The following is a 19,342-nucleotide window of genomic DNA, read 5'->3' as shown; positions in this document are numbered from 1 at the left end:
GGCCTTACACAAAACAAATATCCCTAGGAAAGCAAAAGTACTTAATTTTGAAAAGCCGCAAACTAGTCCCACAGGCCTATAGCCCAAATGGAATGGCATGTGAGGAAGGTGGTCGATTTGGGCCCCAGATGGCCAAAGCTGCTATCTAGTCAGTACGTCCTCTCGAGCATTCCCAAGATTACTAAACTGATGTATTAAATTGCCCTGAAAGTAACCAAACCAAGGACCCATGAAATGATAAGGGAACATGTAAAATTTTGCAAGCTTCTATAATTTTTAGTACATAAGTTTTAGGCTTTAGAGGATTTATAGATCAAAATACTATGTACTATTCACAAAGGACAGGTTGATCTAATGGTGCCCGAGTGAACTGAAGCTAGCATTGTTCACCCATTGTTTTTCTCATTTTACTTCTTTCTTTCAAATACTGTACTGTAGTAGTTTATTTGATTTTGTTTGAAATGCCTGGATAGTTTGCATGGTTTTTAGGTTGAGCTCCAATCTCCATTCTTCCCACGGGTTGTTGACCAAACCAGATTCTGGTTCTGGTTCCCGGTAGGTTTGCAAAAGTCTCAGAGGCATGGTACGACCTGAAGGCTTAGTGGCAAGTAATTATCGAAAGAAGGCGCCAAAGGCTGAACAGTAGCATCACTTAAGCTGTGGGGAGCTACTGGCATGGAGGCTTACCCAGAAATTACCTTTACATTCATGTTCCTGCAATAAAGAACGACCATTAAGGATGGGCAGAAGTGTATAACACACTGCTGTACAATGTATCTTAAGGAACACTATGGGATTTATTCTCACTAACAAGGTATATCTGAAAATTGTGTAAACAATAAATCTTTATTTGAACAACATATATTGAGTCCTTTCATTTACATCGAAGTGTGATTAAGACCTTGGCTAAAATGATACTTTTCAATTAGGAGCACACATCTGTTAACTAAATATCACTAAAGATTATGTGATTCTGTATTTAGTTAAATATTAGGTACTGTATATTTGTTAGGCTTTAGTGAATGTAAGGTTTTATAATGTATATACTAAGCAATTACAAAGTGTATATAGTATAATGCTTTACAATGTGAATTCAGTAGTGTAGTGAATTGTGATTTAGTGTGTATAATATTCACTACAATGTGTATACAGGGTACTATGTTATTTTATTGTACTGTACTTAAAATACCAGTTGAATCCCTAGAAATCAAGATAATCGAGGCCTTAATGTAGTGTATGAATTTCAGCCTTAAAGACCAACTCTCCCAAGCCAAAGATTTAACTTATACAATAATATATCCCTGTAATTAATTTTACACTTGCATGAAAAATAAACATACTGTAATATAATAGGTAAAACACTGTACACATATACCAAGTGTAATATGTGTACAAGCTATTTATAATGTACACTGTACACTATAAACACTGTATACATATATCAAGTGTAATATATCTGTCAGTTGTATCTCTTTGGGAAACTTTATATCCATTTGACCTGCCCGAAACGCTGCGCGTACTAGTGGCTTTACAAGAATGTAAATACTGTACTATCCAATGTATTCTCACAAACCCAATGTACCTTCTTGTATATATATATAAATAAATAAATAAATAAATAAATTGATTAGTTTTAAGCATACAGTTTGGCAGATCACTAAAGTCATGTCAATGATGCAATGTGAATGATGCAGCATTAGTCAACATTACATGCAGACACTGGTTTTTAAATAACTAAATAATGCAAAATACAATTATAGCAGCACTCATTATCATGCAATGTGCAAACTGAAGCACTCAATTTGGAAGCAGGACTCAAGACCTTACAATGCATTTTTATGCAGAAACCTTTATATCACACAAAACATAACAAGACATCATGCAAGTTGATAAAATAACCCCATTACCAAAAATTGTGACCTTTGGTGCTACTTTTTCATGTATCTAACAACCTCAAAGATGAGCAATTCTTATGTCATTTGCAAAGTCCTACCACCTTTGCACTAAAATTAATTATAAATTAAAATTACTCATTTTTTTCTAGAATAAGCCACAGGAGAGGCAAAGTGCCTTACTCATATGTTTGATGAGTAATGTTTGTATAAACATCAACTATTATCCCAAAAAATATTTCCAATGGTGCTTCTTAATTTACCAAGATTAAATGTGTGGCAAGATATAAGAGCAGTACATTAGACAAAATACCTACAAAATTATAAACGTAGACAACTTGGCGTTCTATTCTAGGATTAGCAAGTGACAATTAATGCAAATAAATGCAACTCTACAAAAAGAGGTTTAGATGTAAGGTCAGATGAGATGAGACAACTTGCTTTCATCTGAATTGTATAAAGAATGTTGATAAATGGAGAGCTTCCTCATTTATCAATGGAGAATACAGTATTCAAACAAGGATAAACAAGACTTTTGTAGCACTGAGGAATCTCTGATGCGGAATATGTTACGAAATTAAAGATGACTTGATTTGTTTCAATCATGTGAAGATGATCAAGAATGGTATCCTTGGGCTGCTGTATACTGTACACCAGTACAGTATACACCAGCTGGTGTATACTGTAATGCACAGTGAATACTGTACATTTTTTGTAGGGTGTTGTAATGAATAGGGGTTAATAAATTCAAGGGGTGTAATGGGCAGAGCTTGGTGTAATGGGCAAAGGTTGGTGTAATGGGCAGAGGTTGGTGTAATGATCACATGCTAGAAGTGGTGTAGTGGATGGGGTGGTCAAGGCGGAATGGATGCTGGAAGAGTTTTGGATGAGGTGATTGAAGAGGTGGTTGAGATAGTGGAAGAGGTGACAGTGAAGGAGGTACAGGCACTGAAGCAGTTGGATGTGTGGAGGCAATAGTGGTGATGGAGAGAGGGAGGGGGAGGGGAGGGGGTGGTGGAGAGGGTGAAAGTGGTTGAAGTGATGAAGGAGGCGGAAAAAGTGCAGGTTCTGGTGCTGGAGGAGTAGGTGGAGGACAGTTTTGGTGGAGAAAAAAAGGTGCTTCACTTGCTGTTTATGTAGACATACTTTTAAAACTTGTCATAATCTGATCAGAAAGCTAAAAATAAATAGGTTAATAATACAGCTCTAAGCTAAACCAATAAAAAATGTTAAGCCATTCTGCACACCAGAATCTGAGATACTGATCAGAGGTTGATAATTTCTATTACAGTATTGCAAATATAATGTTATGAAATATTTCATCATATGCCAATTTAAAATTATTAAGATTAAGAAGAGTTAAATTTACATATGTTGTAATGTGGTATGGTTAAACGATATGCAATAGTCCAACTGTTAATGAAATATCTTTTACCATTTGTGCAATATATACAAAATCTATATAACATTGTATTGTAAAACTTTTAGTTAATTGTTTGCAGGTATGCTATTAGGATTATCCCCTAGCATCAGGACACAGGTGCAGAAAATGAGATCGTTGTATTTTTTATATCACCCAAGATCTTACTTCCCCACCTTCTCCAATATTTGTAAATGGTTCTAAATTCTGCAACTATGGAGGTACATAGCCCGTTAACAATAAGCATACCATACATAGGTATTTTGAGCATATGATTAAGGGTACCACACCAGGCTCTAACAAATCATGACTGCCTACCAGGGGCCTGGATTACATTCTTAAACTCCTCAATGCAGAAATAAGAGACTGGGGATACTATACTAGATCAACCACACTACCAATGGAAAACCAGCAGAAAGGTTCACCATACCAAAGCAAGTAACTGCTAGGACAATATTTGCAACACCGATTCGAATTATGTTGACACCCGTGTCAAGGTCCAACCACTAGTTAGCTCCACACCCTCACCCCCCAGATGGCAGCCCCAACAACCCAAGAGTCTGGGGGCAGCTATCCCAGTCATTTATATACCACTCAAGCAAAGCTCCTCAAATATGGGAAAGATGGGAATGGGAAGATACAGAGGGAACTCACCATAAAGAGACATTTCATTGCCTGAAACGCTGTGTGTATTAGTGGCTTTAGGCATAGTATGTACCAGCTCTATCTAGAAATCCAACATTCTGTTTGTAGCTCATCTTGTATGTATGTACTTTTACCTGCACAAACATATATTTATTTATTACATTCAACACTGAATTTTTGGAAAGGCTCCTTTCTATATCTCCCAGAGTCATCTTACCATGGGGGAGAAAAACAAAAGGGCTGTCCAAGGAGTGAGAGAAGCAGACAAACTGACTGGCTGGCAAAACTAGCGAGTCTTTAAGCCAGACTAAGATGTGGGACCCCAAAGCAAAAAAAAAAAAAAAGCAATGACCCATGTCAGACCATAGAAGAGCCTGCATGCCAGGGACCGACGAAGTGACTAAAAACCCCCCACACCAAAAACCAGGCAGTCCCTGAGCCAGGAGAAACTGGGATATGCCAAGATGAATTCCAGATAGTCAGCAACATAAACCAAGCACCCTGCCTGCTGGACCAGAAATCATCTAAACGATGCCAAGTGGAAACTAAGCAACAAAAATGAACTTGAACAAAACCTGAGAAAGCAAGATAAACATGAGGACCCTGCAAGCCCTACAAGGAGGCATTGAGCCAGGAGAGTAAATGACTTTGATGACTGCCGTGCCCTTCAAAATGACCTAGTCAAAATATGTGAATGGAGCAAACACATAGGAGATGGAATTCAATGTAAATAGATTCAGTATATGGGAATGTGGAATAGGAGAAAACAGGCCAAACTCAACCATAAATAATGTGAAAAGATATCAAAGAACTGACAAGAGATCTATGAGTGGTTCTGCATAGCAAGCTATCACCAGTGCATAACATCAAAAGGTGTTATGAAAGGAGCCTATACTATGCTTGTAAATTTTAGATTTGTGTTTAAATATATGGATGGAGAAATATAAAGGAACTGTTCATGACATTTATGAAACCAAAATTGGAAGATACAGTAGTTGTGTGGTGTCCATATAAAAGTACTGAACATCAATCAACTTGAAAGGGTACAGAGATATGCTACTAAATGGCTTCTGGAATTTAGAACATGGGCTATGAAGAGTGGTTAGAATGCATTTAATATGCAAAGGCTGGAAGATAGAAGGAAAAAGGCGGCAATATGATCATCACATACAAAATAACAACTAAACTGACACAGTGGAATTTTTTAAAATTGCAACTTCAAGAGCAAAAGGTCATAGATTCAAGTTAAGGAAACAAAGGTGCAAAAAAATATACACAAGAGTTCTCTTGCAAACAGAGTTGCAGATGGTTGGACTAAATTCAGTGAGAAGTTGGTGGATGTCAAAACCATCAATAGTTTCAAAGCATCATATGACAAAGATCATAGAGAAGACAAAACATCAAGAGCTTTCATCCTGTAACTACACTTAAGTAATTACATGCACACGCATTTATAATGTGCATACACAATATACACACAATGTGCCTTCACATGAGGCATGTACACACCTATATTATAAAAATATGAACAAATTAGGGCAAATTTATCAGTCATACATACAGGTTTTGTCTCCAATAGCACAAAATACATGTGTTAAAACACCATGGCTTCTAAAGCTAAATATATAAAAAAAAAAAAACAGTGAAGATCATATGAAATTTTACACACACTGCATATGTGACAGACTACAGTTCTGTACTGTACTATACTGTGTGTACAGTGTATGTATGTATGTATGTATGTATGTATGTATGTATGTATGTACTCACCTAGTTGTGCTTGCAGGGTTGAGCTTCGGCTCTCTGGTCCCGCCATAATTTATGTATGTATGTATGTATGTGCACACACGCGCGCGCGCACACACACACACACCAACTCAAATTGCTTCAATCATATCAGGAGAAAAAGCAACAATTATAGAACAAGTGATAAAAGTGAGGATAAGACAGGACTCATTCACAGAGGATGATGGAGAAGTATATGAGGAACTCAACAGGAGGTTCCAGCAGGTTTTCACAATAGAGTAAGATAAAGTTCCTGACCTAAGGGGGAAGGAACCAAACAAAGCAACACTGAAAGACTTTGAGATAACCAGAGATGAAGTAAAAAGTATCTGATGGAGCTTGACCTGGCTAAGGCTGTGGAACTAGATATCACCATGTATACTGTACTTTAAAAGGAGTAAAAGTCTTGTTCTGGACACCAACAATACTATGATATATAACAGCACTGGAAACAGAACTGCCAGAGTTGGAATGCAGCAAATGTAGTGGCAATATGCAAAAAGTGACAAAGTAGGCACTAAACTACAGGCCAGTGTCTCTTACTTGCATATCATGCAAGGTAATAAAAAGATTTTAAGGTGGTGGTTAGAAGAACATCTTGAGAGAAGAGGATCTCACAACACAACACCAGCATGGTCTCCGATATAACAAATCCTGCCTCACAAACTTGATAGTTCTACAAATGGGTGGCTGAGGTCAGACAAGATAAAGGATGGCTGGATTACATGTATTTGTCAGAAAGCATTTGACAGAGTACCCTACAGAAGACAAGTGCACTAAATAGAGAAACTGGTAAGCGTGACAAAGAAAGTACTCCAGTGGATAAAGGAGTACCTCTGCAACAAAAAACAGAGCCACAGTGAGAAGAGAGATCTCAGAGTGGTGGGATGACCCTTGTACCCTTGTGGCATTCCACAAGGGTACAAGGGTCAGTATTGGGCTGATCCCATTCCTAATTTAAGTAAATGACCAACCAGAGGAGAAGATTCCTTCCTCTCAAAGTTTGCTGATGATGAAAAAGTTACGAGGAAGATAAGATGGTAAAACTACGTGAAAGTATAGAAGGACCTGGCCAAAATTAAAGTTGGTCCCTCAAGTGGCTACTAGAATTCAACTCGAGGAACTGTAAAGTAATGAACCTGAGTCCGGGCATCAGGAGGCTGGACACAAGGTATTACATGGGGGAGGAAATCCTCCTGGTATCGGACAGTGAAAAAGACTTGGGAGAATTGATCTTACACTGAATCTGTTACTAGAGGCCCATATCAAAAGAATATCTTCAGATTAGCTAATATAAGTACTGCCTTTATAAATCTAAGTCATTCTGTATTTTGCATATCAGACTAATTCTGGAATATGCGACACTAGTACTGAGTCCTTATTGTGTTAAACACGAAACAAAGCTAGAGGAAATTCAGAAATATGCCACCAGACTAATCCCAGAGCCATGAGGAATAACCTACAGGGAAATACTAAATGAGTTAAACCTTACTTAATTGGAAGAGAATAAACAAGGACATGATTACAATATACAAAATAGTTAGGGAACTAATCAGAACAAACTATTTAGCATGAGTAATAAATTAACTACCCAAATGAGCCATACATATTAGAAAGAATTTTTGCAAATAAAATGTACTACGAAGTGAAGCAGTGTAGGCAAATTCCATACCAGCTTTAAATGTAGAAATAAGAGAGACCAATATGCTTTGGAACCTATACAGTACACCAGTCAATTAAGGGTTCAGACCTAAGGGCCATGACTCTTCCACAACAAATACAACAAGGGGAGTGCAACTAGGCAAGCAAGCACATATGTGCGTGCATGCACGCACGCACGCACGCACGCACGCACGCACACACACACACACACACACACACACACACACACACACACACACACACACACACACACACATACACACACACTCTCTCACACCCACACATTTAGGCAATTACACTTAGGTAATTACACACACACAAATGCATGCGCACATGCATGCACACACATACATGCACACAAAACACCACATAATATAAAAAAAAAAAAATTCTATGCATTTTTGTGACAGTCAAGTGTAACTTTAATAGACAAACAAATAGAGAACTGTGAAATAAAAACTAATGCTGGACTTTTGAAAATGTAATAAAATGCAATGAAAACTCTTGAATTATTTGTTCTTATTTCATATGGTGTTTTCAATACTGTAGCATGATCATTTATTTATAACAAGCAAACACAAATATATATGTAATATATCGGTAGGTATACAGTATATATTACATATACTCTGAATATCAACATACATACAGTATACTGTATTGTACACACACAGTAACACATACATAAACAGTCCTTTCATACATACATAGCAAGAACTGAATGTGGCTGATTAAAGCATGCAAAAAGGGATGAATGGATTTCCCTTTTAGGCATCTGTCAACATTTAGCATGAATTCAGTGCATAAATAACTTGCCGCCACAAGAACCAGGTGCACAAGTGCCTCTCACCCATACTAGCCACTACCCCACCTTCGCCTGCAGCTGTTTTTGAGACTGCTGCTGCTGCTGCAGAAGATGCTGACGATCCTTTGCGGAAACTTGCTTCTCAGGCTTCTTAGGGTGACTTCTGAGTCTCATCAAGAGCAGCATTGGGGAGAAGTTAACAATTACTCATACTCAGTGATAGCTTTCGGAGCCTGTAGCATCATCAATGCTGCCTAAATTCACTTTAACTCATAAGAATAGATCTTGGATACAAAAAAATACATAGCCAAGATTGTAATATATTTAAATTAATTGTGAACATAGCTTATATTTATTTTATGAACATAAAATAGTATAGCCTCAATAGAATAGATGATATTTAATAGGGCCCTTGGTGTAAAGAAAAAGATTGGCTATCGGAAAAATCTTGGTTCAATGGAAAAGGGTGTCCATTAGAATAAGGAACCTCATTACACTGGTCAGTCTTGGAGTAGACAGAGTGACATGACCTGTTGTTGCTCAGTAGTAAACATAATCCTAAATCAGGTCATTTATTTTTGAGAGCCATGTCATCTCTGATGTCAACAGCAGGGTAACAATGGATTATATTGTAGACAAAATCCTAACATTTAAATTAAAGAAAAACTTATACTGTACAATAAAGACAATTCTAAAAATGTGCAATAATTTTCAGCAGTTGAACAAAGGAGTTGGCAGGTGCCAGAGAGTGAAAGTGAGAATGTAAATGTGAATGTATGTATGTGTGTACTGTATATATGTATGCTTACTTTACTACCATCTGGTAATTACCAAGAGTAGTTAAAGGATGAGAGCTATGCTTGTACCATTCTTTCTTAACAATAACATTTGTCATATGAAGTTTTAAAACTTTTGATGGTTTTGGTATCCACTACCATCTTATATACTGTAATTTAATCACTCTGAAGAAAGAAAGAAAGAAAAAAAAAGAACTTTATATTAATTACACACAGAGATCACACTAACGTGATGCATCAAATGAACAAATCCACAAGGGCCGTGACGAGGATTCGAACCTGCGTCCGGGAGCATCCCAGACACTGCCTTAATCGACTGAGCTACGACAGGGTAAAAAGAGTTGAAACCGAAGTTCTACTGAACTTACTGGATCCCGTAGCCTCTCCGAGGCACAAACCAGGATTTTACACAACTCGATCTGTGACGTCACACACCATTTTGTGGACACTACTGCGTATAAAGTAAGTACATTTGTGCAGTATATATGTGATAAGGGGTGGGTATTTAACACTTTTGGGAGGAAAAAAAAAATTTGCAAAGAATTTATTTTGAGCGCACAGCGGGGATGTCATATTTTAATTCAGCACAGCACGGTGGTTAAACAATGGTACAGAATGACTCCAAAAGATGCATCAGATCTTTGAGATCAACCTAATACTAGGAAACAGAACCAGGATTTGGCTGTATGAGTTGAGTGGAATTTGGGGTTCAAAGATAACTCCAATACAGAGAGAAAAATAAAGCATAAATGGAACCAAACAAGCATCTGCTTGAAGAAAATTAGGTACCCAGATGTAACGAGGCAAATAGTCATTACCATGAGATAAACATCCTAGCCTTGATGCACCTAATCTCTACCAGGTAGCAACTAAGGTCACTTGGTGCTCTAGCAAGGCTGCCTCTTCACTCATGAGCTGCCTTATCTGAACCTCTCCATCCCACAAGGAAGAAGGGAACAGGACAACAACAGAGAGCTACTGAGGACCCACTCTGTGTACACACACTTTAGGCTTGTATCGACATTCCCCAAAGGTCAAACTACCGACTCTTCCCAGGATGCAACCCTACAACAGTAGCCTAACTCCCGGGTACCTGCTTACTGATAGGTTAACATATGCATTTGGTAAAAGGAAACATGCTCTACCACTCTGTTTGCGAAAGCGAATTTTCTTATATTTCTTCGGCATCTTTGTTTAGTTAGTTTAAATCTATGACCTCTTGTTCTTGAAGTTCCAGGTCTCGGGAAATCTTCCCTATCGATTTTATCAATTCCTGTTACTATTTTGTACGTAATGATCATATCGCCTCTTTTTCTTCTGTCTTCTAGTTTTGGCATATTTAATGCCTCTAACCTCTCCTTGTAGCTCTTGCCCTTCAGTTCTGGGAGCCACTTAGTAGCATGTCTATGTGTGTGTGTGTGTGTGTGTGTGTGTGTGTGTGTGTGTGTGTGTGTGTGTGTGTGTGTGTGTGTGTGTGTGTGTGTGTGTGTGTGTGTGTGTGCGTGCGCGTGTGCGTGTGTTTTTCAAAGATATTTATCATTAAAAATACTACACAACCAAAAAATCTTCTTTTTGGTGCAAGGAGTGGAAGCAAGGGTATTTTTTTTTTAATTTTCTTTATTTTTAGTTTTCTTTATTTTTAATTTAATTTTAATAAGAACAAGATATGATCTTTCCATAGATACCTTGACAAATTATTTAAAATATCTTTTAGATACTAAAGTAATATAAATTGTAATTTTATAATACTATACAAAATGGTTCAAGGAACACAATATCAGGATTTACTTGTTCCAAATGTAAAGAAATACAACAAATAAGCATAATTACCATGAAACAGGGATTTTAGGAATTTAGTTGCAAATTACAGCTAAAAAGTGTGTCCCTTTATTGCCTACATTGATTTGTGTTCTGTCCTTTAGTCTACTATACTCTATATCACTGGTTCCCAATCAGTCACAACCCACCAAGTATGTCTAATTACCTATGGCCATTCCCAAGAAGGTTGGGAACAATTGCTATATGTTATATATTTTTTGTTTTTTAACATTTCTACTTTGGGAAAAGAATGCAAATAAATCTTGGTACAAGGTTAAAACATTTATGTACACAAGAAATGCTCTCTACAAGTTTGTAAATTTACTAATAACTTTACTAAAAAATATATCTCTCTTGTACACAACAAGATATAGCATTAAAAAATGCATAACATAACTTGTGTAACAATTTTAAAACTAGGTGTAAAGAGGGTATGAAAGCAACATACAGAAGTTGCTAATTTTTGGCACTGCTGGATAGGGTGATATCTGATTCTGCTGTAAACACTGGCAACACTTACTGTACTAGACACATTTTTCTAGACATGTGGCCTAAGGTCACTTATCATGTTCTAGGGCTGTATCTTGTGAGTGTATTAAACTCCATATAAAGTACTGTACAATACTTAATTTTCATATACTAATATATAAACATTGTATGTATTTATTTATTTATTTTTTATATACACGAGTTCTTACATTCTTGTAAAGCTACTAGCACGCATAGCATTTCGGCAGGTCCTTAATCCTAATTTTTCCCAGAATACGACTCGCTAAATCGTTTAACAACCAGGTACAGTACTGTACTCATTCACTGCTGAGTGAACAGAGGCTACAGTTAAGGACTGGCACCCAGTCCATCTACCTTGGCCAGGATACGAACCCAAGCCAAAGCGCTCGCGAAGCACGGACGAGTGTCTTACCACTGTGCCACAGAGACTCCTATGACATGAATGATAAACTACTTTTTTATACTGTATTATTAAAATATTACTGTAATTTAAATTTTCTAACTTGTGAGCTTGTTAAACATGATTGTCAAATACAGTACCAGGAAACATGCTCATCAACCATTCAAGTACAGTATTGTGTTTATAAGAAAATAAGAAGCAATTCATTAATAATGTTGTTCTTTCTCATGATAGTTCCCCATGTTAATCCTCATTTTGTCTCAGGCATTGTGAGATTGAAAATTTACCTAATACTCTACTCTATTAAAGACCAAACAGACATTTATTTGATGTACACCTCAAGTACTTTGTAAGTTTAATCATCTATCACACATGTAAGCTATAATACAGCATAGTACTGTAATTTGCATAGTGTATTACAAACTAACAAATAACAACAACAGTTCATTAAAGTTCAGGCAGTTCTAAGAAAAAGGACAGAAAAAAGTCTAACAAGTGGCAATTATGTTTCAGAAGAAATGTATTAAATTGGCATGTGTATATTAACATAGTATGTACATTCCAGGTGTGACTTAATTGTAAATGTAAGCTAAATTTAGAGATAAGAGGGAAAACAATTATTGCATTTCTCCCCTAAACCTCAGAAGCAAGGTATCAAATACCTAGATAAGACAAGAGGTTCACCCTAAGCACCCTTAAACAATGTCTACAAATGAAACTAATTCCAACCTTTAACCCAGAATGCAGACACACATGCTACTGATCCTTCACATGACACCTTGCAGAACATTACTCTTCCTCATATTTACAACTTACTTGCTTCCATCCACAGCTTTTGTCCGAGATATTTCACACTGTGCGATTTTTGAAAGGCGATGAGACAGACTTGACCGCGACGCTGCTTCAGTCTCTGCGTGGCTTGAGGCCCTACGAGGATCTACTAGTGGCATCATGCACACAACATCTGAAATGAAGCTGACTTTATGAATTAAATAGCACCATCATTACCCTATTTGATAGGGTATACTAAGAGCAACACAGGAAAGAAAGGTTATAGACACTCGTTCACCTTCTGTGTTTAAGTTTGTGCAATCTACACACACATCAGATCCTGCCATAATCCCTCATTATCAGCTTTACAAAGATCTGGAACAGACAGACCCAACTTAGTCAACATTTTTAACCCTTCCGGATATTTTCAGATACTATATCTTTCATATCTGCACATTTAAAGCTATTAAACTTTAATTTAGGGTTGCCTGTTATCTTAGAAAGAAATCACTATTATTCCATGTAAAGTACAGTATAGCATTATTAAACTAAATATTATCAATATTATTACTTAGGATAAAAACCCACACTTGTGTACTTGTGAAATTTATGTACCACACCAAGTGTGGTATTTTATCCTATGTTATTATGCCTGTGAAAAGACATTACCATTAAATATTATTACTATTATAGTTAGATAAAACTATTAATTTCTATTTAGGGGACCAACATTAAATTAGGCTTTTTAACAGATAAAGACTAACAAATCAAATTTAGAAAAGACTAAGTATTAGCTTAAATAATGGGTTAAACTAAATTAACAACTACAGTACAGGGTAAAATGTGCATTTAGCTCACTTTGTTCTTAACTAATTTTTCCTATTTTTTGCTCATCTTTTAATTTTATTTGAAAATATTATTCAAAATAATCCCTTGTATTTTAAAAATGTTTTAATAAGCTTGTACTGTACAACAAATGGTAAGAATGAGTTTGCTAATGTAACTTTTTCCGAGGCCTCCAAACCTTCTGTACTGTAAGGGCATGTGTACTGATTGTTTTTTCCTTGTGTGTGTGTGGGGGGGGGGGCCATGACCTTGTGTGGGGTATAGCCTTTCGTTATGCAAACATTTTTACTGGGTTTTCTTTTGATATGCAGAACAGGATCATTATATGCAAGTTGAAACCATATCATGTGACAAATGAAGTATGTATACACTAGGCAAGAATAAGACGAACTTACTTACACAACATAATACACTGATAAGAAGGCCCATTTATAAGAGAAGTGATTGTAGCTGGAAAAACAAATGACCAAGTTCGGCATTAATACTACATAGTACTATATGATAAAATAAAATGCACAGGCAGCAGATCATTGGATGATGCTGTTTACCAATACTTTACCTAAATGATAGCCTAGGGCTGGCTGTTGATGGTGAACAGTTACAGTCTCTAGCTGAAAAATGGCATTATTCATGGGCATTTAGAGCTTCAAGGCAAGTTTAGGATGAGTGGAGAAGTTTAGCAGATAGTTTGAGTACTCTTACTGTATTTTGCTACCTCTGGGGTATTCATATATTGAACAGCGTGTACTACAAAGAGGCAAGTGAACAAATTAAGGTTTTTCTCTTATCATAATTGTTATTCTTGCGCAATCAAAATCAGTGTATCTATTCTTTCGATGTCTTATTAGGCCAAAACATACATTTTATAATTTACTACACAAAAATATCTTAAAATTGATAATAAATAGCCCAAAAAATGCAAGTATTCATTAATGTGGATTGAGTTCACAATAGGATGCAGATTTTTTTTAGAGTGAACTGCATTGGGGGGGTTGGAAAAGAAAAAAACTATTATTAATATGGGCTTGTTTATAGCTTCTTAGGACTTTTTTGTTAGCATGGTATAATGTACTGCTATTGATTTTATTATACCTTGCTGAAATACAGCACAATTAATTAACACACAATATATATATGCAGCAAGTTGACCAGAAATGTGACAAGGTGTACAATACTCAGAGTGCAATAATTTGTCATAATACCTTTTTGAACGATTCTGGTTACTATGCTAAGCTAGGAAAGTTTTAAAATCAGTTGATGAACCATTTTAGGAATGTAGTGACCTCTATGCCCAGAAAACTATGTTAGAAAGATTAGGATGCAAAAAAACAAAAAAGATCTCAAATCAAAAGCTTACTATGTCCTTGGTTAGGTCATATGTGATGTATAGATATAGTATATTCCATGAATCTCTGTATTTAAATCACAGTATATAGAGAGACCTAGAGGAACCCTACCTAACCTATACAGCCCAAAAGGTAAGGTAATTACCAGGAGAGAAAAAAAAGCTCAAAGCCAATATGACTATATAGCACTTGAAACCAAGAAGGGGTACAGTGAAATCATACACAGGAATTTCAACAACCCTTGTTTATATAATTATTGAAACAGTATATACTGCAAGGTTGGCTTGTGTTACCTTGAGTTGGGTTATAGTTTGCTTCGAGAAAGTTAAGACAAAATCCAGTGGCAAACCTTGCCAAATTTACCCTAATTCAACCCAACAAGATAAAAGGTTGTATTTTATATATACAGTGTGCCACGTCACAATTTTAATGTCAGCACAGTGTTTGGATCACAGGGCACAAGGGTGCTGTCCAAGCCTGATAAAATGTAGAAAGATAAGGCAACGCACCATACCTATCATACTTAGCCTGAAATCAGGTCACAAATGCAGGCTGGAAGACCAAGGCTAACTGTGAACTAAGTCAGTCGGATTATACTCAAGACAAAATAGCACAAACCATAATTATCGACAAATGAAAAAATATTTCCGATGCAAAACAAACAATTTGTTTTTCCAATTCCCAATTTCCTCAAAGACACACTGGTGTCTTTCAGCCACAGCTCGATCATCTACACTCGTCGCTTCCTCAAACTCTTCAGTCTCTCACCTAACAAAGGAAGGCTTTTATTAAAGCCATCCTGGTCGAGCAAAAACCACAACTTGCGTTAGTTACAATGTTGATGCCGACTAACTGTCCATCAACAACAGTACCTGAATTTTCAGGGGTGTCAGGCGCCGCTGGTGACGTCACAGTGTTGCCATGTTTAGGATACTTAGCGAATCGACACACACGGAGCGCACACATATATTTTCACCATTTCGGACACAAAATTAGTACATTTCGTATATATATCATAACTCAATATTAAAACCACAATATAATGCTATTAACAGTTAAAATCTTATACTTAACAGGTATATAGTTATTAAATGAAGTTGAGTGATGTAATGGACATAATCCGGGTTTCATAAGAACGACGCCCGCTAGCGTTAACACTTCAAATCTGAAGGCCCACAAACATGGTCGAACGCACAAAACCCTAAACCGTGGCCATTTTTTGGGTAGACTCTTGTTGCATTTACTGTGTGATAGTTATACTTATATATAATACGTATTAACGGTAAATGACTAACATGTGATATTAATTAATAAAACAAAGTCAGAAGCCACACACATGTAGAGTCCACATGTCTTATGTGTTAATTTTGGGAGCTCTTGTACTGAATAGACACAGATATAGTGAAATAATCAATGATGGAGTCAGAGTTTGTCTCCTGTGGATTCCTTCCCATATTGGTCTCCGAATGCATGATAGAACTGATGAGTTAGCCAAGACTTTTGCTCATAAAGAGGGAATTGATTACCAACTTGGACTGCCTTTGAGCAGCCTGAGGGCAGCAATATCCCAGGAACATCAACTAAATTTCGGAGACTTGAGGCAAAGTGAAATTCACACCAGTTACCCCATCTATCATCATTCTATTATGCAAGAAGAATCGCACTTCTATGGATCATCCAATAATGTTAGCAGACTTCTAGATGTTACCACTGCTAGGCTTAGGCTCGGCTACAAGTACCTCTGGGAGTTTGTAACATCTGCTGATGTAGATTTGACTAAATGTAAACTCTGTCAGCAGAACTATTCGCATACTTTGCATCATTATATAATGGAATGTGAAAAAATCGCGGAATTTGGAGATAACACCATTAATGGTACCCAAGAAATGTGTAAGTATTTCATTCATAATAATGTGCTGCCCGAAATCTTAGCGAAGTATCCAAAATTTGCTTACTGTAGGTAATGCATGCACATGACTGTAAAGCTGCCGCCCCTTTTTGGGTGGGTGTGCAGCAAGACTAGTAACTGTGTGACTCACTATAGATGTAAAGTGCCTTGTATAGTGACTGTTGTGAGTCTCTTCTTGATCACTTGTGACACAAAGATTATTGATGTGTGTATTTGTGTGGGTGATTAGATATGTATGTGTATGTATATATGTATACGTATATATATATATATATATATATATATATATATATATATATATATATATATATATATATATATATATATATATATATATATATATATATATGTCGTACCTAGTAGCCAGAACGCACTTCTCAGCTTACTATTCAAGGCCCGATTTGCCTAATAAGCCAAGTTTTCATGAACTAATTGTTTTTCGACTACCTAACCTAACCTAACCTACCTTTTTTTGCTACCTAACCTAACCTAACCTATAAAGATTGGTTAGGTTAGGTTAGGTAGGGTTGGTTAGGTTCGGTCATATATCTGCGTTAATTTTAACTCCAATAAAAAAAAATTGACCTCATACATAATGAAATGGGTAGCTTTATCATTTCATAAGAAAAAAATTAGAGAAAATATATTAATTCAGGAAAACTTGGCTTATTAGGCAAATCGGGCCTTGCATAGTAGGCTGAGAAGTGCGTTCTGGCTACTAGGTACGACATATATATATATATATATATATATATATATATATATATATATATATATATATATATATATATATATATATATATATATACATGTATGTATGAGAGTGTGTACATGTATATATAACATTAATAATTTTGTAACTAGCGTCAAAAATTATTTGCTTAGCTAAACGAACTAGAGGGTTCAGTTCCTGAACCGATTATGTGCCTCTATAATCCTGTACACCACCGATGTAATGATGATAGATGGAGTAACTGGTGTGAATTTCACTTTGCCTCAAGTTTCCGAAATTTAGTTGATGTTCCTGGAATATTACTGCCCTCCGGCTGCTCAAAGGCAGTCGTAAGAATAGTGTATTAAACGCAATTATACTCAGAGCCCTTACTCATTGTTCTGACTGGTATAAAATCTACAAGGAACTGGAGAGAAGCCTTTAAGTATTAGGAACACAAATTGAGAAGTCATCACCCATATAAGAAGATATTTAGAAAAATTGCATAACACGCTTTCCATACAACTATTACAAAATCCACTATGATCTCTTTTTAATGACAAAATTTAGCCATTTTGTGTAACAACTGTTATAATCTCATACCTTTAATAATCATAGTAACCGAAATATTCATATTTTTTATATACAAGAGATGAAACAAAAAGTCATAAGCTAGATCTGTGTGTCGCTCCTGAAGACGTCAGTAAGGAGACGGACTTTTAACAAATACCTTCCTGTGATTGGCTGTTGCTGGGAATGCCAACACTCTTTCTATAATTAAATGTAAACTAAGAAATACGTCTTTTTGCGCAACAATATCTTTATTTCAAACACAATCTCTTCATTTTGTACAAGACAGAAATTTCCATCTAACTGAATAATCGAGTCCAATAAGATAACTGAGCATTGTATCATCGATATTATTTGCGTGAGGCAACTTCCACTGATGACGTCACAAGCTAGGTAGCCAGCCCATGTTTCTGTAACACTCGTTATTTATTCTAACTCACTATATAACACAATAACACAATAATAATATAACAATAATTAATATAACACTCTGCAGTATTTAATTATCACTTTATTAATGCTTTTAAATACTTAACCCTTCACTTTTTATGTAGATTAAAGTTGAAGCAGAATATCATAAGCAAGGATGGTGTGCTGAATAAAGATGATTTATTAAGTGGATGGAGCCTTTAGCTGATCCCTTCCTGTGATTAGCTGTTGTGTGAATGTCAACAAAGAATATCTACCAATGATATGCCATTTATTATGCACCCCATACCATCTGTGGGCGGAGCTTGGAACCTCCTGCCCGAGCACAACAACCCGCCTTATGGGTTGCTGTTTGGCTATTTATAGTGCGTTGGAAAAAAAAGAGATGGCGTTAGTTGTATTTTGTAGGGTAATTTGTTATAAGTGTAATTTGATGTCAACAGATGGCGTAAGCTGTATCTTATGGCCACTGTTGACCAGCCAGTTGATAGTGTTCTCTTCTGCCGACAGATGGCATCAGCTGTGTTATTAGTACTTCCGAATTCCTTTTAAACTAATCCACAAATCCCGTAGCTTATTATGATAAGTTTTTATACTATACTGGTATTAGATAACAATTAATTTTCTTTTATCTACTGTTGAGAATATCATTATGTAACGTCTGCTTAGGATGTACTGTTCTTTGTTGAGATAGCCGTAATATTCTTAAAACAACAAATTATGCATAAAATAACAGCATTTCACACTAAAAATACTTTGATATATTGAAATTTGGTAGTGAATTCCAATCTAGGAATCTCCTATGACTAAACTGTACTGCGTTCGCTTTAGCCGGGCATACTGTATATAATAGTTAATGATAAATCATTGTGTAGGGGACAGGCAGCCAGTGTATATATACATGTTAGGCTTATACCGGTCCCACAGAGGTAGAACTATGGAGTAAGACTGGGTACTGCCGGAGCTCAACTTTATCACCCTTACAAGCATAATTTTTTGCTAAATCTTCACAAGGAAGAAAAACT

At 36.2% G+C, this 19,342-nt stretch overlaps 1 protein-coding gene across 16 annotated transcripts in view; it reads right to left on the bottom strand.

Annotated features, from left to right (window-relative positions):
* LOC123766486 (fl(2)d-associated complex component) overlaps positions 1 to 15,683 on the bottom strand; it is a 51,358-nt gene extending 35,675 nt beyond the window's left edge. For 3 of the 16 annotated variants that reach the window (XM_069308299.1, XM_069308301.1, XM_069308306.1), the window contains exons 1-3: positions 15,316 to 15,458; positions 12,551 to 12,698; positions 8,276 to 8,378 (exon numbers count right to left, since the gene is read on the bottom strand). In XM_069308299.1, the coding sequence (XP_069164400.1) occupies positions 8,276 to 8,378; positions 12,551 to 12,698; positions 15,316 to 15,427 (363 nt within the window). In that variant the 5' untranslated portion in view covers positions 15,428 to 15,458. The other 13 variants (XM_069308300.1, XM_069308307.1, XM_045755667.2 and 10 more) reach the window with 12 other exon arrangements.
* Positions 15,684 to 19,342: the final 3,659 nt, after the last annotated feature.

This window comes from Procambarus clarkii, chromosome 62, assembly GCF_040958095.1.
Source record: "Procambarus clarkii isolate CNS0578487 chromosome 62, FALCON_Pclarkii_2.0, whole genome shotgun sequence".
NCBI lineage: Eukaryota > Metazoa > Arthropoda > Malacostraca > Decapoda > Cambaridae > Procambarus > Procambarus clarkii.
The sequence above is the reverse complement of the archived record's forward strand: the minus strand, read 5'-3'. Positions and strand labels throughout refer to the sequence as shown.